Raw genomic sequence first — 22273 nt, 5'->3', positions numbered from 1 at the left:
ATCTCAGAAATTTTCCTTGACAGTGTCTCAGATATGTTAATTAAGATGGGGCAGACAGGCCCAGAAAATCAAAAGCAATAATGTGATCCTCCCACCATCTAGCATTAAGTAGTCTGAGCCTGGAATTTTCACTCAGAAATCTCTGCTTACCACCATGCAGTTCTACTCTACTCTTAAACCTTCTATTTAATACACGGGGGGGGGGACAAGCATTTGAAATGTGAAGTATTAAGTATAGCTTTCATTTTAACTCTTAACTCTTATTTCCTTTTCCTTCAGCTTTAGCTAGTTCTTACAAAGAAAAATCATGTTAGGCATTTCTTTAGATCAACATTAAAGATGATAACTGTCCTTTTTTGGAAGAAAAAAACCCCCAAGTTACTTAATACAGGCTTTAGCAGCTGCTGCTGGAACTTAAGCCTTGTTCCTTGAAAACAAATGCATGGGGGTGGAGAGGGCTGGGACAGCAAAAAAAAAAAAAAAAAAGGCAAAATATAAATTGCTTCTCTTGTGCTGACTTCTACCAGCTGAGAATGATTGGTACAAAATACGCTTTTAAAACTGATTCCAAGATTTGGCATATTTCTACTAGCATTAGACTGCGAAAGATACTACCATAGCTATAGTTTTAACTGTTGACTTACAGTACTATCAGAAGAGAAACCATTCACTGAGAATGGTTAAGCAGAGAAAATCAAGTAGTAAATATTAAAGAAACTATGGAAAGAGGAGTATGGAAATATTGAGGTAACGGAAGAATGTAAATCATCTGTTACTTTGAAATCAAATGTAGCTTTAGGTTGCAGTTTATTAATTAGTAAACATAGTTCATATTCAAAGCTCGTAATTTCTTTTGTATTATTAGGAAGTAGGCCAATGGAAAACACCTTCAGTGAGGCACAAAGATAATGGCATCTAAAATTTTTTTCCACTGAATGTACTGCAATATCGCCCTGCTTCTGCTATTGCATTTGTTTGATAAGATATATCCACATTTGCTTCAGTAACAGCAGGGGTGGCTTGTATGTATTTTGTTTTTTGAGTTACTCCCCACATAGAGGTCCACAGGTTGGTAGGAATCCACTTTTCATCACAGACTTGCAAGCCTGAGATTAATTAAAATATGCATTCACTGCTGTTAAATAAAATTTGTCCAGATGAGATTTTTAAAATACTGTAAAAGTGATTAGCTCCTGATGTCCTTTTCCAAGGTATTATCCAGGGAACAGTTAAATTACTAGGAACTTGATCAATGAGCGTAATTTCTCTTCATCTTTTAATAGAAAAAAATTAGCTGCTGGGCTTGTCAGAACTAGCTTTTTCATTGATGAGGAATCCAGAATACAAGTTTCTGAGTCTTCTGAACTCCTTCTTTCTCCTCCTTTTCCAACCATACTGATCTTAGCACCATAGAAGCTTCATACGTGTCACGAAAATGCAGGTGAGGTAGACCAGCCCTGTTGGTGTTTTTGGTGAGAGAGAGCAAACTATGAACATATCTTTTATTTGTGTGTGCTATGAATACACATGGCTCAAAATGTAGATGTGAGTTCATGGGAAAATACATTCCATCAGATGTTTGTTGTTTAACGATTCTCCGGTATAAATCCAGGAAACTCCAAAGACAGAGTGCAGTGACTCTGATGCAGAAAACATGATGCAGTTTAAATGGAAGGAGATACCTGGCTGATTGGAGAGGAGTTCATCTGTGGATTGCTGTGTGAGCGAGCGCACAGTACACAGAAGTGCACTATATAGGTGCTGATGTGATTTAGATGTCCCTGGGGATAAATGGTACTGAGAAGTTTGATTTATCTGTAGTGCCATGGACTGGGTATACAAGTCATGTCTGAGCTGCCAAAGGAAACAGTTTTGCCCTTCCACAAAGTCTCATATGGCATCTGTTACTTTTACTGTATAATCCGTTTTACCCCTTTTTTTTTTCCAAAGAAGGTGATAAAGATGCATAGTGTCCAAAGGCTTTTATAACTTAGTGTTTAAATACTTATACTAAATAAAAGCTACTCACGTAAAGGAAGTTCCACTTTCACATTTGTGATCTCCTTCCTATTAGGTGAGCAATCACTACAGGAGCAATCAATTAAGGTTGGTTGGCAATAGCTTCTGTATTTGTCAATGTATTGACAGCTTTTGGAATATGATTTGGAATTCAGCCTTTTAGCTCCTTCACTGTTAAAAGCAATTAACCGTAAGCAGAATAAGCTGTTAAGAATATATTCCTTTGTTTTTCACTGAAAGTATGGCAGAGATTTACACAATTATAATTAACTTTTGAGAAGAGGCTTTTCCAGCTTAAAGTGCCTAAATAATCATTCCATAAATGTAAAGGGGAAAACATGAATGGATTTAGGAAAACCTAATTGATTATATAGTAGCAGCACTTCAATGAACATTTATTGTAGAGTGTCAAGATCATAGCAAAATTACAAAATTTAGCACTCTGTGGTAACTGTAGGTGTTTTTCAGAAATGTTGTTACAAGCCGTATTATGAAAGAGAGAAAAAAGTCACGCGTCAGTATATGCTGCATAGAAATTTCTGGAATGTGTTTCTTGCAGACAGCTTGAATCTCTAGTACCTCTTTAGTAAGACTTGCTCCTTCAGCTTCAGCTGGCTATTCAACAAGTTCTAAAGGCTGAACAAACCGTAGAATTCCTGATACTGAAGTACTCTGTCAATAACATGTTTAATTGTGGTTCTAGGCTGGCTGTTATAATACTTTTTTCCCCTATTTGTCTTAGGCTGGGGCAAAGAATTTAGAGTGTGTGTGGTACAGGACACTGTCACAGAAGTATTCATTGTGTGTTATTCCTTATCAGTAGAATAGGAACATTAAAACTCAATCCCTCTGATAGAAATTCAATATTAGAATTATAAAGTGGAAAATAAACTTTTTAGTATCATATCTGTTCCAAGCAGGAGCCCACATATTAAATCTTTTATCTTAGTTGTAATTAAAAGTTCAGTGAAAGCATAATATGATCATCAAGGTAGGTACAGAGTTACTTTGTATTAAAGAAAGACTTTAAATGTAGTGTGAATATTAGCAAGTAATTATTCCAGTATGATGTGGGAACTTATTGACACATTTACCAGAGGGAGGTTATTAAGTTTTGTACGCTTGGTTAGAAAAGAAGGAGGACTGCCTAAACAAGATAGTAATTCGTATAAACATGGGAAGAAAAAGGAAAAAGAATTGGGAGCATGAAGGTTTGTTTTGAAGTGAGAATCAATCAGGCAGCAAGAGCGGCAGTGAGCAGACCACTGTGGAGAGATTTACTTTAGCCACTGAGTTTAACAAGGAGTGGAGTGATGCTGATGTTTCTGTGATTCTGCTCCAGTTCAGATTTCAGGACCTTTTAAAGGCGTCTGCTTTTTTGCTTCTAGAATATTCTTGCTGTGGACCATAATTGTAGTATTAACTCTGCCTTTGTTCAAATGGTTTCAAAGCTTTCTTTTTGTTTGCTTTTGTCAAAAGCAAGAGTTCTGGTTATATTAGACATTTTACCAAACATCTGCAATAATACTTTCTTTAATTAGACATTTGAAACTAAGGGAATTTTGCCATTGCTTTTGCCATTGGTCAGGATTTCACCTTGTATAGAAAATATGTATTGTTAATAATTTTCTGTGTTGCTCATTGAAATGGTAGACTTTAATGGCTATTCTCAAACTGCTATTATTTAAGCTGTGGAGGAGAGCCCCTAATGACACATGCATAGTTCTTAACTCTACAGAAAATAAACTAAATGATGTGCTAGTGAAATGTTCTTCAAAGAAGCTTATAATTGAAGTAGTAATATTTTTTTTTTTAGTACAGCTTGTAGGAAATGTGTTTAGGGTGAAGTATTAAAATCCATGAAAATTCCTTTAGTTATAAAGTAAAATACGGGTGAAGAAATCTCACTTTTCCTTTTTGATTTTATAGCTTGCACCTGCAGTGGACATGCAAATATTTGTCACATGCAAACAGGAAAATGTTTCTGCACAACTAAGGGAATCAAAGGAGACCAGTGTCAACTGTGAGTACAATTAAATGTAGCCCAAAGTTATTGCAATTCATACTTAGTGTGTAATCACTTTTGTCCTGTTTTTGTTTTGCTTTTGATTTTGGATTTTGTGAGTAACCTGACAGTGTGTTAGTGATGAATCCAGTGTTTCCTACATTTCTTGGGAAATTTCAATATTAGTCTTTTGTTAAAGAATTACATCACAAATATTAGTAATATTTTGCAGACATTAGAGATTTAAAAAATATCCTGTAGAAAGAAGTAACTGGAGGATTATCTGTAGTTGTCTTCCTTTTTTTAGGATTTTTAAAAAAATTATTCTAAGTAAAAAATATCTGCAAAATTGGTAATTATATGCAGTACATTTGACACATATCTTGATCAGAATCTACAGTGATTAGACTTTTAGAGTTTTGGAAACATACTAAGATGCATGGTTTTCTGGACATTTTTCCGTATTATTAAATACAGAACAGAGGAATGTGTAGAGCTGCCATGGAAAGTACAATTAGTGTGTCTTGTTTTGCACTGGAATAGCTGATTGTGTTTGTTTAGAGGAAGAGCTTGCAACTTAAGATGGAGCGTAACAAAAAGGAGGACTAAGAACAAGGAACTACTGGAGGAATTTGTCACGTAGGAGAAATAACACATTAAAGTTAACTATGAATAGCCTTATATTTAAAGATGCTTCTTTCAGTTCATTGTATGTTGCAATATCCAATAGGAACCTTATTCCTTTCATGATTATAGTTATTTTAAATAGTATCTGGCCCCAAAATTGTCTTATCATTGTTGGTTGGAACTGGGGAAAAGGCATAAATACAGTTTATTCCTCTCCAGAAGGGAGAGGTGCCAGAGGTTATGTTCTGCCTGTTCTTTCACTGGATTTGTGGATTCATCTTTGATACTCTTAAGGAACTGCCTTGAATCCTACTCTTAACACTTTGCTTGATAAGTAGTCAAGAAATGAAAATATCTGATGCAGAGGCTATGTGTATATTCGTGAGAAAGAGCTGTGCTGGCAGGTATACTGTTTCAGTGGTACCTCTGGGACTTTTGTCTAGCTAATTGGAGACTCTCAGGATGAGATAGGAAACCAAGATTAGGACTAAATGATGAATTTTTATCATGACAAAAGCTGAAGAGTGATAATGTCTTTAAACTCTGAATTAAGTCTTCACTGAGAAGTTATTTGTTTCCTCTTTTTGTGTCCAAACACTTAATCAGTTCTAGATGTTAATGAGTGGTTTGATTGCTACGAACATATGTTGATGGAGTTCTACCTATTTACAAAGAAGGGGGGGGGGGACGGGGGACGGGGAAGAAATCTGCTCTGCTGTGCATCGTAACACTGGAACTACAGGAAACAGTTTCTTTACTCGTAACTCCAGTCCTCTACCAACTACCATTCAGCCTAAGGGGCTCTTTATAGACCTTTTCTGTGGTCTGTATTTCACGTATCTATTTTGCTATTGCTTTCCCTTTATCTTGTGTCTGTTTCATCATCGTTTTCTCTGCTCTGATTTGGAATTTTTGTCTCATACAGTCGGTTGTGCTGCTCAGCCGTACCAGTCAGCTGTTCTGCGTTTATGTCTGTCATAAAAGTTTTTTTATCCCGTTCACTGAACTAGAAGAGAAAAGGTTGTTCTGGTGGTGGATTTTCCTGTCCTTGTCAAGAGTTACAGCAATTCCACAAAATGGAGGAAACGGAGATTTGAATTTTGACTTTTCAAGAGTAAACTTAAAATTGCAATTTCAGACTGAAAATCCCTGGTTTTGTCACATGTAGTACATCCCCTTCCTAGATTCTTACATAGACCAAAGACTTACCCAGGGGAAGCTGTGGTGTTAAAGCATTTGGTATTCCAAATGCTTTCTTTTGGATGAAATAAACTGCAGAGCAGCCATTTTCAAATGGGTTTTGGCTGTGATCGCATTTCAGGTTGTGAGCTTCACATCTGTTGGGTTCATAGACACAAATATTAGCATAAAAATTGAAATTTTGCTATTAAGTCCTTTCCTAACTCTGTTCTTTAAAAAATCATTTTTAAAAAAAGGCAATGTAGACTATCTAGTTTATGGCAGCACATGTAGAAAGAGACCAGTTCCAGTTATAGACACTTCGAACGTATTAGACTAGGATAAAATTTCAGTACGAGAGACTCATTGTTAAGATCACTCGATATCACAAGGAAAGCCAATAACCACAGATTTAGAGGTTTAGTACATGTTATCAGATGATACACTTAGGTTTTGTCATTTTACTCTGATGCTTGGTTTGGGAGAGTGATTCATTCATGTATGGAAGTTTCAGTCAAATATTGTTTTTTAGTTATTTCCCTTAGAACACCAGGAGATGAAGAACATTAAAAATAGGTCACTCCTGAATCACTGAATCCAGTCCTGTACTGCCATCTAATTTGTGAACTTCATATGAAGAATGTAAACTTGATCAGATTCCTATTACGTTTAAAAAAATAGAAAAATATTTTCTCTGTAAAAATTATCCTTACACTCAAAATCCATTTTGAAAATATATTATATTGTCAAAATACATACACAGTAGTTATCTAGAAGATAAGGATTATTTTAAATTAGCTAAATGCTTTACTTGTATTTATTGCTTTATTATATTCTGCATAAGTCATCTGGAACTTGATTCAAAGTGTGAATAATGTTCTCCATAGCTCTGGATAAAAATTGTTTTTTTGCCACTTGTTAGATAGGCTGTTCTGCAATCTCAGCAGCAAACCTATAACCCTGTGATTCCTAAAATAAGGATTTCTGTGAAAATTCCAAACTCTAAGTGTTCGGTGTGAAACTCAGATTTATATTCCTGTCAAGAATCCTATCGATTAGAAAGTCATAGCTGCAGGGTAGTATGTTATCTCCCTCTCTCCCTCCCTCCATCTCTTCCTCCTTCCCTCTGATGCTTTTATATCTGCTCGGCACATGCAGTACACACCATGCCTTGGGGGCAGAGTTTTTAGGGAATCAAGAAAACTTTACAACATTTCCGCCCCCCCCCCCCCCCCCCCTTGCTTAAGAACAGCTAGTTATTGTGTTTTTATGGAGGATCTTCTTTATTTTTTTCTCATTTTTTATTTATTTATAAATTTTTTTTAGCATACCCATCTCTCAGTTATATTAATATCTGAATTGTGCTGTTGGATAGCACAAAGCACAGTGGCATTTTAAATGAAAATTAGTGTTGTAAAGCAGCTTTGAGCATACATTTACATTCTCTTTTACAATGTTTCTTAATGACACGTGATAACATTTTTTCCAAAAAGAAATATTTTTGTTTCCTTTAAGTAGGTAGTTTCAGTTGGTAAAAACCTGTAATAATCTCCTAATCAGGAGGAACTGATTGGAATGGTTTGATTATTCAAAGTAACTAGACTGTAAAACAATGGAAACAGATACAAATAAAAATACTTAGATCCCCCCCCCCCCCCCCCTTAATTTTAATAATGAAATGTGCCATTGGTATTAACACAAACATCATATTGACTTAAAACGTATTTTTAGGTGAAAACTATTACTTTAAGGTAATTTTATTTAATTTTCTGTAATATTTGATTTTCTAGCTGCTCATTTTATTCCCTCATAGAATTTTGTCTACAGAGATTTTAAAATTTCCATAGGTTTCAGTGTATCCTTATGCAGGATTACATACACATATAACTTTTCGAGAATAGGCCTATGGAAATGTAAGGAATATGCTAAGGGGATGTTTCGAAGTTCAAATTTTGATATTAAATGAGAGAACTTTTACTGGATACAAGGAAGAAAAATATGAAAATTGTAGAATTAACTGAGTAGTTAAATCATTCTTTGAGAAGTTTCAGTATGTGTGGGCTCTTCTAAGAGACAGCCTTCACCTGGAGATGTGTCTGTAGCGTTTGTTGTCCCTTGTAAATCTGTGTAAATCTGGACATATTATGAGCATCTGGAAAGGTTACAGGGTTACAAATGCTTTGTGGAAATAGAGTTTCATAGTGAATTTTTCAAATTGTCAGTTTTTACTGGATGTACTGTAACATTTATTGCGCTGTACTTCCCAGTTACAGCCATTGCTGTAGTTTTGGGGGAAGGAAATAAATCTCTCTCGTTAAGTACTTTCTGCTGTGGCAGATTTTAGGCTATTGGACCTGTCCTGTTGGTATTGACACTGTATCTTTGATGGGCAGGTTAGATATCGTTTTAGTGTATCTAAGTTCCAGGCATAAATTAGAATAATAATTATTTTACCTAACTGGGAAACGTTAAAATGTTGAGAATGTCTGCTGTGCTGCATAATAAAAAGAACTACCCAAAAAAATGTAAGAACTGGGCAAAAACTGGACTTCAGGACTTCTGTAATGAAGAACTGCTAGGTGGAAATAAAATATTGGAGGAAAAAAAATCGTTATTTTTAATATCATATTTCATACTATATTTTATGTAGTTGTAAGACGGATAAATTTAAGAGTATAAAATGTATAGATCCAGGGTATTCTGGAATGAAAAAGTAATATTTTGCTCATTTTAATTCTAATAGATATTCAGACTATTCATTTCTTAATCATACTGTTATTTCTTCTGAAGAGGTGAAAGAAATACTATTTTATTTATAAAAATATACCCTGTTTATTTGGTAAAATCTTCACGGTATGCAAGCTTTAAAAAGCTATTTAATAATGTAAGGATCTGTGCATAAATAATAAGCACTTATTGATAGTCTGATTTACATAAGAATAAGATTTAAAAATATCCCGCTGTCCTCTTCTGTATAATTCCCCTCCACAGAATGGTATAATTCCTCTTACCAGATGGAAAGGCAGGTAAAAAGACACTGAGTTATGAGTCAAATTCACCATTCTATTGATATCACTGCAGCTTTATTTGCTGATAGCAGAGTAAATCTGGTCCCTGTTGTTTCCTCTCAGAGCTCTGCTTTCTGCTTTCTGGTAGGGGAAAAATTGACAGCAATCATATAAAAAATTCACTTTATTAGAACTTCCTTTGTCAAAGACACACACACACACACAAAACCCCAAACAAACACAAACAACCCGGTGAGATTCTGGTTGCTGGAAGTTTAATAAAAAAGCTTCTATCTAAGAGTTTATTTTTCATGATAGAGGGTAGAATCCATTTAATACTAGTTACTGTGGTGATCTGTGCTTTTCCAAAGTGAAGTTCAAAAGTATAATATTTAAGGTTTTAAAATACTAAAGGAAACTGTTTTTTAATTTTTTTTCTTTTTTCAAGTTTTTTTTTCCTTTTTCTGTCATTTGGTCATATTCCACTGTTAGTTTTACATATTTGGTTGTGTTTGACATGAGGTGTTTTCTCCTTGTTCAATGCTGAGTCCAGTCCTTGAATTTTCCATTTAACAGAAAACGTTGACGTGCCTATGGATGTTACTCCATTAGCTATGGTGTTTCAAGGAGAATTCCAGCAAAGTCTGGCATGGAGATCTAGGTGGATTTAGTGACTGCCCCTGTTCTTATTTAACTGCCTGAAAATTTTAGCTTGCTTCTGTAAGGATAGGTTCAAGCCCTCAGCTTGTTCTCCAAGAGCCAGATCGTTAGGTTGCTAAGGAGAACAATAAAATAAAACTCCCACTTCAACATTAAATATGTGTTTTAAATGTACTAATTATCTGCTCTACATGTAGTAATTATTGCCAGATCTATCAAGGACTTGAGATACCTTTTTTTCTTTAATTCATGTTTTTGGCATCAATCATTTTTGCTTAAATTGCAGCTTTCATTTAAACAGTATGTCTAATATCAAAGCTTCAGGGCATGACCCAAATGTGCTCTAATGGCTCAAGCACTCAGAAGGCAAACATCAGGAACTTAAAACATTTGAGAGAGTTTTTAATCTAAAATTTGAAGAAAAATAAAGTTTGTGATTTGGAACGGGCCTTGTGTAGTATTTTATTTAAATGGGGTTTTGCAGTATTTTATGTCACTATCAGGCTTTTTGTAGATTTTTTTTTTTTTGTGCTGCAGTAAGCTCACTTTCTCTTCTTCGGTATGTTCAGTATGAGGCGCTCTGGGATCTTTCAGAGTTGCAGGCTCTCTGTAAATGTGAAACAACACTTTTCGTAAGCATTGTTACATTGCAAACATTACATTTGATTCAGGAAATTGCCTGACTTTGTAAAAATAGAGAAGAACTGGAGTATGACTGTCCTGTATTGTTCCTGGAAGGCAGTGTTCTTGGTGAAGGAATGAGAAGGAGCTAGTGGCTAAGGGAGCAGCTGCGAGCACGTAGCCAAGAGCTTTGTATATTGGTACCTTATTGTCCGTCAGTTGTGAATGTGTTAAATCTGGAGAACGCTGCAATACTGATATTGCAATGTAAAACTGGTTATGTTAGCAAGATGTCTCTTGCCAAGAGCTGAATTAAAAATGGCATATGTAATTTTCTTAGGTGTTCCGTTCTGATGAAATATGCCTTTTATCTTTGAGTTCAGTACTAATTGTCTGGAAAATGGGAACAGTTTGGGCGAGAGAGATTCTCTTTCATGAGAATAAAGTAATTTTCCTCTTGGCTTCTAAGTTAGGCTCTTCCATAACTGACTGTATGCACATATATAAGTAAGCCTTTTGGTTTGGCAAGCTCAACAGAGCAGAATCTACTCACCGCTGGGCTTCGGTTGTTCTCTAAGGTTTTTTATATTCATTATTTCCTCTACTGGCTACCTCCAAAAATACAAGCTGCAGAGCAAAACAGACTTTCTTCACAACTTTGCAGACAGTCCTGGCTGTAAAATAGGAATGCAAGCAGTGTACCTGTTTCTTGTGCCCAACTGGTTTATGTTAGTATTCATGCTGGATATAGATTTAATTAAGTAATATCTTTTTTGTCTCGCATTTGAAAAATACACGGTGCTGGATTTTCTTTCAAAATACCTTGTTTTTAAAAATTGTTCCTCCTGTGCCAGGGCTATGCCATTCAGAGATTGGCATTTGAATAATCTGTTTTGCTTAGTGCAGGATATATCAGTGAAGCAGTGAAACAGGGCAGGCTGCCTAAGTCTGTCACAGATGACATGCCAGTGAGATCTGGTTTGAATTACTGTGCTCAGGACGTGTCTGTATAAAGCAAACCCCTTTTATAAGAAGTGCTAGTAATTTTTGGTGCTAAGTGTTGCTATAGTCCCGGTTGTCTAAGGATGTATGCGTAAGGTAATGCTTCTACATATATTTTTATTATAATAGAGTAGCACAGCTGACAAGAATAAACAAATTTGCAAGTTCTTTAGGTCTGAAATATACCCATAAAGATTTAAAGCTAAATATAAGCTGAGGACAATTCTGCCTTTAATTAGGTATGTATTGAGTCTGAGAGGAACTTATGAGGGGAAGTGATGCTAATGGTCACTCTCATACAGGAAAAAGAAAAACAGGGATAGCCTGTGTCACATGGAAGGGTTACTGGGGAGAGGAGAGGAAGGGAGGTTATGACTGCCATAAAACTGCTTTATTGTTGAGTCTGATTTTTTGTTACCCAGCAAAGTTGTGACCTTAGCTTCTGTGCTTGTTTTTAGAAAGCGTTTGGGAGGTTTTGAGGCTGTTCCTGTACAGCTAAGGAGTGAGCAAAGAGCCTTGTGGTTTGGGCTGGCTTTACATCTGGCCTAGGGTTAACTTTAAAGCAGAATTGCACCTATCTGCGTAGCACAATGCTTTGCCTTAGTCTCAGGCAGGGTCACAATAGGTTGCAAAGACTTACAATTTGAGGGCTTTTTTCCCCAGTTCAAGCTGTTGAAAATGATGTCGGGGCTGTGCTGCGCTGCATCCTTTAGGGTGTGCAATGAAGGCACCTGGGAATGCTTCTCTGTGGCCAGGACTAGAGCCGCAGTTAAGAGCTAGCAAGGCCGAGGCTTATGAAAAGTAACGAAAGCCACAAATCAGTATGAACAACTCTTCTTATAAAGCAACTAGCCCAGTGGGAGAGGTGCATGCAGTTGCACCTTTTCTTGGCACTGCTTCTTTGAGAAGATGTAAAAGGAGACTGGAGCATTTCTTGTAAGACGGCCAACATAAAGTGTGGTTCAGATTCCAGAAAAAACTCGTAGGAGGCTGCTGACAGTGGAGACTAGCTTCTTTTCAACATGCAATTCTACCAGCCAGTTGTCTTTCCTAATCTGCGTGAACCAAATGCCCCCATAGTCTATTCTTTCTGTCCAAATAAGATGCTGGGGTCCCCACAAATCATAAATACATCCAGACAGAGTATCATGGTCACTAACTCTGTTAACCATTAATGTAATTATTCTGTTCTTTCCATGCTGCTGTGTTTGGATTATGAACTGTCATTGTTCACAGGAGCCATAATAAATCTCACGGATCATAAATTGTCATGTATAGGATAACATCTGTGAATTACTCTAGTAGAGTACATTTTACTACTCCTTATTAATGAACTTCTGTGCCTCAATATAGCCAGGCACTGTGTGCCTGACCTAACCATTTTACATCTTCCCTATTCACTATACCTGCTATCAGATTCCAGCTGTTTTTCAGATAGTAACAGCTTGTCCACCTGATGTCCTGTATGTCACACACCTGCCCAGTGAATATTCTGATTCAGCTATTTCTGTCCAGAGAAACTGTACACATGCTTAAGTCCAGTAAATGGTTTTGATCTGTAGCTCCCACATCTAGGCGAGTGTAGGGGTAGCTAAGAAACTCTCCGACTGTGGTGTCCCTAGGCACCTGACTGCAACCTGTTTGCTGGGCGGGCAGTTGTGGTAGGCCTTCTGGGGCTGGGAATTCTCCTCGAGCAACTGGGCATCTAACAATTTGGTGGTGCGATAAGAAGCATTACAGCATATATGTCTCTCTGTGGATTTGGGCTCCGATCCATTCAGTTTTGATGCTTTTTTTGTTCCATCGCATCCCTCTTAAAGATACAGTGAAGTTGGAGTCTGCTCCATAGGTAGTTGTGCCTCTTTTGAAGTCTGTCAAATCTTTCTTTACAGACTTTACACCATATAATTAACTCCTGCAGATTGTTTTTTAAGAGTTAAAAAGGTAGCTTATTTTCTTTAAATCTCAAAGATGACAAAGCTTAATCCTCCGTCTCTTCCTAACCCAAAACCCCCTTCAATTTTTAAAAGTTACAATATTTGCTGCGGGCAGGGGAGAAAAAATAACACAGATTTGCAGTGGAGCATGATGTTGTTTGGACCTTCCTACTGCTTTGGTTAAAGATAAGGGGTTCTCTTTATAGAAGGAGAAGAAAGTAAATGATGGCTTTTCTGGCTACTCATCCTGCTGTCATCAGAAAAAAACCTTCAGCTGAGTTCTGACTGACAAAACCAGATATTTGAGGGAGCTCTTTCTAAAAATTCTGGTATATATTGCCATATTGTAACTGATTAAATGCAATGTATGCTATGTTATAGTAACAACGCTCTGCATCACTATTTTTATTGCTGACTGCTGCTACCAGAGTCAGCTTTGGACAATTAACTATGGAGCAGAAGGGAGGAAAGTGATATTTCCTTTGTGGAAGGCGAATATTTAAGGAGAATTTTTTTTCAAAGATTTAAGAGTAAACACTCCTACAAAACTTTATGGAGGACAAAATATTTTCAAGGTGAGCATCTTCCAGCAAACAAATGTTGCTAGTAGGGTTTTTCATGGACCCTTTCTCTAGAAGAAAGAATTTGACATGTATGATTGCTTTTGCCTTCATGAAACACAAACACTGGTCAGCTGTATACGTACCATTTGAGAAATCAATGCTATCAGAGTGATTTTAATATTTTGGTCTTCCTAAGGAGATCTTGGCTAGTATATGAGCTACAGATCAGCCTTAAAAATGGTTTATCAAAATTTTATGTATCATTATTGGTCCTTTGTGCTGGAAAAGAACCAAGGAGGAGAGCCAAAGAGTGTCCTGACATGCACCCATCCTTGCTGGTGCTCATAGCCCATATCAGCATCTTAGACAAATGCAGTTTGCCGGTTGTAGGGAGAGGAGAGAATAAGGAAATAAGACAAAAGAAGGGCTTACGGCAATATTGTTGTCACCTTAATCAGAACTGCGTTTAAAAAAAAATACAGTTTTGGATGTGTAAAGCCATCAGTTTTCAGGTGTTTCATAAACAAGCAGGTTCTTTTTATTAGTTTTCAATTTAGGGTAAGATAAATCAATCAAAATTTTCAAAATTGTGACTGAAAAAAACGCTTAGAATGATATTGGATGGTGACAATGACAGCAACAAGAAGCAGCCAGTCAGGAGACAAGGCAGAATGTCCGTCAGATTCTAGGAGCCATACACCCAAGTTTTCATGTGGCAAAGAGTCGTAAGCCCATGCTGCTCGCCTGATGGGGAGGGAAAGCTTTGTGAATACTTCCGAGAAACCTTCCCCCTCCCTTGACTTCTCAGGAAACCTAGTTCTCCATTGCAAGATGAGATGTTGTGCTGGGCATCCAGCTCGTCCCCGAGACGTCCTGCTGTTGTTGGCCTTGTTGGCTTGCTGCCCCCCGCGAGCGCTTTGGATTAAGCAGCTGCTGCTTGCCCCGGTGCAACGCAACCGCTCATTACTGACAAATGGGCACCAACACGAGATGTTAAGTAGCAGATGCTGATAGACCATTTTGATTCCTGCATCTGGAGATATATTAATTGTTTATGATCTTCTTTGTGCAGCTTCACTTTTCTCCTGTGGTTTCTACCAAGGATAAAATAGATGGTTACATTTTCTGGTAGAAGCGCTCAAAAATATTCTAGTAAAAAGCCTTTATGAAATTCTTTCCCCTAAATCATTCATGGTAGCACTGTGCTGGGGAGCCAGCAAGACTTTTTACAGTATTTTATTAGAGAGAAAGGAGAATGGATCCATTTTCATTAAATGATTGTCGACAGAAATGAGGTTTGGATGGCTGAACTTTAAAGAGTAGAGTTATATTGTAAAAAGCATTATGATTTAAATACAGACATCGATTTCAATATGCAGAACTGGTATTTCATTATGTACTGTTAGCTTTAAATACTCTGTAACAGAAACTCCAGTTGTGAGCAAAACAAGTAAAAATTGTTGTGAGCCACAGGTATATTGTGTTTTGGTACAGGTGACGTGGTTTCTTCTCATTTGAAACCGATCTGTAAAAATGAGATGATTTCAAAGGAAGCCCAGCTGTTTCTGCACATAGTTAATTGTGCATGTTCATGTAATTTCTGACTTTTTTTGGAGGTTTGTGACAGGGAGGATTCTATGGTGAGCTGCTTAAAAAGTATTGGATGTCCCCCAAAACACCTTTTGTGTTTTGTTTTTTTTTTTTTTAATAAGGCTGTTTCTTCCTGAAATGACAACACTCACTGAGGCACAAAGCATCGATTCTCAGTAAATGATGAACAGCATTTATGCTTTTTTAAATGACTGAAAATAGGGTTTTTTCTTTTTTAATTTAAAGAAAAATCCTTTTAAATAGAAATGAACAAGCAATTATTTGACCTGTTCTATACTTAGTATGTCTGTATATTGTTAATATCCATCATTTTCTGAGATACTTGATTAAATGTAGTCTGAACGTTATTAAAATGGATTTAGTTTTAACTATAAAATGGCTTTGTAATTAAATCCAGTAGGAAGTATATATAGGAATTACTTCAGTAAAGTTCTCTCTTGAACTATCAGGCCATTTTACAAATAAAATAAAAACATTAGGATATTGTCTGTCAAAATAACTATTTCCCTTGCTATTTCAGTATGTGGAAAATTCAAAATATATACCTAATGGGAGGCAAGTTGGAATTTAACCATCACAACATTTATTTCTTTACTAAGTGTAGCTGGTGTAACACACACCTCTTATATGCTCCAGGTTTTCCTTTTTAAGCTGGGCAGAGAATGTGTTCAAGGAGCATTTACAATGAAAATAATGTTTTTCAATAGAATCTGTATTAAGTTTGCCATTTTAAGAGAACATCAGGTTGAATGATTTGAAAGTGATACTGATTTTATTAATTGACAGGTAACTGAAAATATTAGCTAGTATAGAGTTCTCTGTTGAAAACAGTTTTATAATACGAGAGTAAGCATTTGGTAGCTTTAAAGTGGTTGTGTCGCTGATGCTGCTTAATCCAGAAAAGTGATCGCATGATTTTCGCATGATGGCATCTCATCATGGCATGATTGCACCGAGCAAAGTTCAAGGGACTACCTTTGTGTGTCTGGTAGGGCTTGTGCTATCCAAGTCAACATTGCAGTGGATATACTTCTATACCTAGTTCAATCATGATTTGCATGAATTCATTTGTATTGAATGAAATATTAAAAGCAGGAAGAATATATTGATGATAAATATTTGCTCAGGCCTACTGTTTTGTCTTGTGAAATGAGAAGGGATCTGCATGAAAGTTTTTGTTTCAAGGGAAAGCAGTTTTCTAAGGTAGACCTGTCCTGAACATCCACGTTTTCCTTATTTTCAGTGTACAAGTTTAATGTATATAGTAATCCAAACATTTGATTCTTTTTAATGAAATGAATTGTGAATTTAACGAAATAGATTCTGTGAATCTTAATTTCTTCTTACTAGATCTACAGTGCTTGTGACTTTTTGAAGGTCTTGGAAATTTCTTCAATATTCTCAGAATTTAACCCTCAGATAAAATATTATCCATTGTACAGTGTAGATCTGGGTTTATAATTTACATCTGATAGGCCATTAGAATGGTAATTAGTCATTGGTACAAGAGTTGTTAGAGTTGAAATAAACATCTGGTTTAATCAATTTGTCATTAAGCTAGTACAAGTATATAGGTAGCAGTGGGAAAAGAAAATACCAGTGTGATAGCTCATAGCTCTCTGTAGAGCTCTATATCAGCACATAGCTAAGTGTGAAATTAAAGTAGTGCCTCTTTATGTTGCTTGATGTGGATTGCTCAGTACTCAACTTGCACAAAATGCCGTGTCCTATTTTTATTTTTAAATCTATTTTCAAAATCTTACAAATAAGTAAAAGAAAAGAAGCTACGTTGTGATGAAAACCCTGTTGATAGATATATCTATCAGCTTTGGCTTATGATATTTATTCATTTCATTCACTAAGAAAGGGGAAGAAAACCCAGTTTTTATACAGCAATAAGGAAATGCTAGGTCAGATGGGTACTGGTGACGCTATTTGTTAGAAATCTCCTGGTGATGGAAAGATTGCTTTTCTTCTCCTCTTATGGGCTCTAATAGAAGTAATATGCATCTTCCTACTGCTGTTTTCATTTTCTGTTTTCTCTTTCAGTCAATTGTATACCTTTACATATAGATGAAAATTTAGCTGCAATAGTTACATTTCTGGTTTTAAAGTTAAAACGTTTTGTTTCGCTTTGTTGCCAGTTATTAGTTTTAAATTGCTTCAGTAGTTCCTGAGAGTGTTAAAAGAAGTTTGCACATAAAGGATTAAAATTATGCATAGATAGAACTAAGAAATATATTTTGGTACTAAGACATGGGAGTGAGAAATGCATTACTGCTCATGTTTTTCATGAAGCTGCTGATAATTATAGAGACTGAGCACATCAATCACACAGTGCTAAATCATGCTTAAAGAGCCCTCAATTTGGGGAACCTTCCAGTTACGACAAACTTGCATTCTTCTGCGGTTATATGTGCAGCCACCTAGAAGTCATACAGGTTTTCTTATATATTGTAGCTTCTTTCCACCTCAACTCTATATCTGCAATTGTTGCAGAAGAGCCCATGTTCCCATGCTTCCCCATGTCCCAAGTACAGGCAGTGCTAGAAAACTTTCTGTAACGCTAGCTTCTGTATTAATGATGGGCTAACTAAAATGATACATTCTTTTTATTCTGGTATGAAGATAAGAGTACCGCATGCAATATCTTAAAGAGCTGCTTAGAAAACTAGATATTTGAATTGTGGTTTAACTCACTGAACAATTAACGTAAAGAAAAATAGGGGGCTATAAAAAAACTCTGTTGTTTCAGAAGTGGGATTAAAGTCCTATTCTGTAGTTGATTGGTGAAATCTGATGTGATTACCTATATTACTATTCTTCCTTGCTGCAGATTTGTCTGTTTAAGAGGGATATTTGTTTAACTCCTGTTTAAAAATCTTGAGGTAGACTACCTGAGCTAAGGAATTCTGCAGGTTGACCATATGTAAGCACGCACGCATATATATAAACATCCTTTTTTCTTTGCCTTTTCATTCTTAGCCTGGATTATCATGTGAATGATATAAAATAAACAAAATATGAAAAGGCAGTAAGTTAAAATAAACAGTATTACTGAAAAGTATCTGTAATATTTTACCTTTTATAATATAAACTAACAAAGTTTGACAGCAAAAGCAAGTTCTCCATCATATGCAAGGTATTTTCAGGGAATGATAACTGATAGGGCAACAACAAATGGCATAGGACCAATCCTATCTGTACTCACCAGCTGAAAGATAATAATGTCTTAATATTAGAAATGCTCCCTTATTCTTTTCTTCTTTTGTACTGAAGAATCACCTTTAGAAAGTATAAAATATAAATTAAGCTGCATAATCTTTGCATGCTTTGAGCTCTCTATTTTTTTTTTGTGGATGTATTGAAAAGTAAGTGGTATTCTTTATCTAGCTTACTAGATAATGGGGCTGGGGAGCTTGATTACAAAGGCATAAATCAATCCAAGACCCCTGATGATATCCTGAACTTCAACAGTGAAGCCTGAGTAGTTTATTAGATTATCACTTCAGAAGGATTGATTTACAGCTTTCGTTCTCCATCTCCATCTATTATTTTTATATTACAAGAAAAGGAATTTTTCAGCAATTTAAAAAAAGAACAAAGTACTAGAAGTCAAAGTAAATACTTAGCTAGAAAAGCTGTTTTACATAGCAACAGGAGTCTGATTTAGAATCAAAGCAAACTTATAATAAGATCTGAAAATTTGACCTGCCACAACACTTCTGTTTCACTCACTGTTACACAGAGCAATGATAAATTTAGGAATACTAAATTACAGCAGGAGGCCAAAGGGAGAGCAGCAAGATTGTCAAACTAACATAAGGAACTTGTCCGACGTGGCACACTGTTCTAGAAGAAAAGTTGGGCTACTTACAGAGAAGTGATAAGAATTAAAGGGTAAAGGAACAGTCAGATATGCTAAAAGAGATTTATTAAATCAGATATCACAAAGAAGGTGTAACTTAAAAAAAAGAAAAAATTGGCCTGGAAATGAGTTCTTACATGATCCAGAAGGAGATGAGGGCAGCTATTACTTTTTACAGATGCTTCAAAATGACTTTCTAATCCTGTTCTTGTTTAGGTCATTTTATCCTTTCTTACGTATAGTCTTGATTTAACCACAGATTTGGGCCCTGCTTCAGATAAATATTTAAATACATGATAACACCTTGTTACTTAAGTTTGAGAGGGGATATTTTGCTGATTTTGGTGCAAATTGGGGAACATATGGTTTACTTTTACTTTCTCATGCTCTTGGGAGGCTAATTGTCAATTGTCATGGACAGAATAGCAGCAAGAGTTTCACAAAACTAGTTCGCAAAGTTCTTCCCATCCACTCTTGATACTTTGCTTCTCTTCATTCATTCATTTTCCTTCTCTTTATTATTATTTTTTGTTTTCTGGACGTGGTAAAGGTAAGGTTTTTTGAGGTGAGGTAACATTTAAGGCAACAAATGATGATTGTAAGAAATGAAAAAATATATAAATCAATCCTTCATGTTGAACAGAAAGATTGCGTCCTCTATATTTATGAATAAAAGAAGAGGTAACAGCACATCTAAACAGATGAACAACTTTACTGCTGTTCAATGCCATCCACATAAAAGTAAAATACCTCTAAGATTCAGAACTGGGAATTCTGTAAATCCATTCTTTGGGGAAGATATGCATTACTTTTTTTTTTTTAAAGAAAATGCATTTATTGTTGAATTGTACTTAAGGATTTTTTCACCTTTTTCTGTTGTATTTAAACCACCCTGACATGTATAAAATCAAATGCATTTTCCAACCCTGCTTTTAGGGTAGAAAAAGGATAAAACTTCATTATGTTTTTTTTCTTAATGCTCTTGTCTTTTTGTCATTGACTTTCATGAAACCTTTCCTATACCATTAGTTTGTTGCTTTTGTTCTTGCTTTTTTGGAAAATAGTTGCTTTTTTGAAAAATAGTTAACTGCATGATTTAATAAATGGTTTGACATTTACCCTTCGGAAGCTTTGATTAGAGCTTTCGCTGTGCTCGGTTTTGTAGAATTGTATCTGCCTGTTTTTCATCGTCTACCCAGTGTTCTTAAGTATTTCTATGCAGTTAAAGTTATGATAACATTGCAGGTTGTTTTGAGACCTAGTTGTTATGCCACAGGATGTTGATTCTTTTAATTGAAGTATTTGAACCTGTGTGTACTCTATACCTCTCCTCAGCTTCTACCTTTGACACTTAATTTCTGCAACCTAGAAATCTCTTGTCTCTTGTCTTTATTATGTTTGTATCATATGAAATTTTCTGCAACACAGGTGCCATTTAAGTATTGACCTTAAAATAAATTACAGTGAATGTTCAGCAAACGGTAGTTCTTTCATTGGGGAAAAAGAATGAAAGAAATGGTGACTAACATAGCTTTGTTATAAACGTGCTAGAAGTTCAAATGAAATTATTCCAGTTAAATGCAGGCTAGAAACAGAAAAGAAGTATTGAATAGTACAACCCAAATATTAGTCTGATACATCTTCTTCCTCCATAGTGGTTATATCAAGGTATACGCCAGCTATATCCAGTTTTATGTGTTTCTAATTAGTATATTGTATCCAATTTCCTGCCTGCTCATAATATAGTAGATTGTCATACATTCTATTAACACATGGTAATGAAAACTACCAGGTAACATTTCGTATGAGTATTTTCTTCTGCAAGTTCCAGAAGTCATGAATATTGCTTAATATTCCTACAGAAAACTATACTTCTTTCTTCCAGAATCCAAGCCCAATTACCAAAATTTCCTTCTTGTTATGGCAGTAGGTCATATGGTGCACTACCCCCCCCCCCCCCCCCCCCCCCCGCTTCTGCATAGGTCCTACTTATCAACTGGAGTTGACAAAAAATAAGATTTTTCCTGGTTTTGGAAATCTTGATTTCCCCCCCACCCCAAAATGACATGGAAACCATGTCTTTCCTGGGGAAAAAAATCAGGAACACCTGCACTTTTTGTTTTTAAAACAGAATATTTCACTAGAGTTGTGGTATATTTCTTAAGAGTAGTTTATGTGAATTTGACATTTTGACTTTTGCATGCGTGCTTGTTGTTCTTGATAGTAAACAAATAAACTAATCCAGGATTGCTTATAAAATATTCTGCCATTTCAAAAATGATGTGGTGCTTAAGACACTTCTCCAAAGCCACTTTTGAACTTTGAAATCACAGGGTTATTTCAGTTATATTTTCTTTAAAAATAAAAATCCAAAAGGGAACAAAAAAAAAAAAAGTGAGAGAAAGAAGGTGGAAAGCTTAAAATTGTAGTACAGAAGATGCCATTTTTTTTTAAGCCTGTCTTGTGATGGTCACTGGAGAATTTTAAAACTAAACCTTTAGATATGATCTGGGAGTGAAATGTTTGCTATAATGCATTAGGATGCTCTGCAAACATAAAATAATTGTAGAGTGGATTCTTTGGATTTTTTCCGCTCTGATCTTCCCAAAAGAGCATTCATCTCAGAGTGCATTTCTCCACTGTGCTCCGAGTTGATTTCTCTCTCTTATTTATGGAAAATGTGACTAGTACTTTGCTTTCTGACATGATGGACCATTTCAGTCACCAGAATTGTGTTTCAAGGGACATTAAAATATTTTACATTTCTAATTTGTGGGTAATATTACAAATTATAGCATTACTTTTGCATAAATTAGAAACCCAATCTGAAAACAAGTGAGAAGAAAGACCTTAGGAATATGAGAACAATTGAGGATATGATTGTATTTTAAATAATTTAAAAATCACTATCATAATGCAGAATATATATATACTACTGACAAATATTCTAACTGAATTTTTCCTCTTAAGTACTAATTTTGAGATTATCTCTCAGTTATAAAAAAATCGGAATATTTCACAATATTAAAACCATTGGCTGAATTATTGGACTAAGGAAATTTATTATTCTTTGACTTAAGCAAAATGACTTGGGACAGATTTTCATGCTGGCACGCAGAACAAATTTAATTCAAACTGAGATGAAAGGCGGTTAATGTAATTGTAGCCTATTA

General features: G+C 35.6%; 1 protein-coding gene across 1 annotated transcript in view; it reads left to right on the top strand.

Annotated features, from left to right (window-relative positions):
- Window positions 1-22273, top strand: part of ATRNL1 (attractin like 1) — a 542236-nt gene that overhangs the window by 177480 nt on the left and 342483 nt on the right. Inside the window, exon 20 of the mRNA XM_075504052.1 lies at window positions 3949-4042. Within this exon, the coding sequence (XP_075360167.1) occupies window positions 3949-4042 (94 nt within the window). The remainder of the gene's footprint in view (window positions 1-3948; window positions 4043-22273) is intronic.

This window comes from Mycteria americana, chromosome 6 (genome assembly GCF_035582795.1).
Source record: "Mycteria americana isolate JAX WOST 10 ecotype Jacksonville Zoo and Gardens chromosome 6, USCA_MyAme_1.0, whole genome shotgun sequence".
Taxonomy (NCBI): domain Eukaryota; kingdom Metazoa; phylum Chordata; class Aves; order Ciconiiformes; family Ciconiidae; genus Mycteria; species Mycteria americana.
The sequence above is the reverse complement of the archived record's forward strand: the minus strand, read 5'-3'. Positions and strand labels throughout refer to the sequence as shown.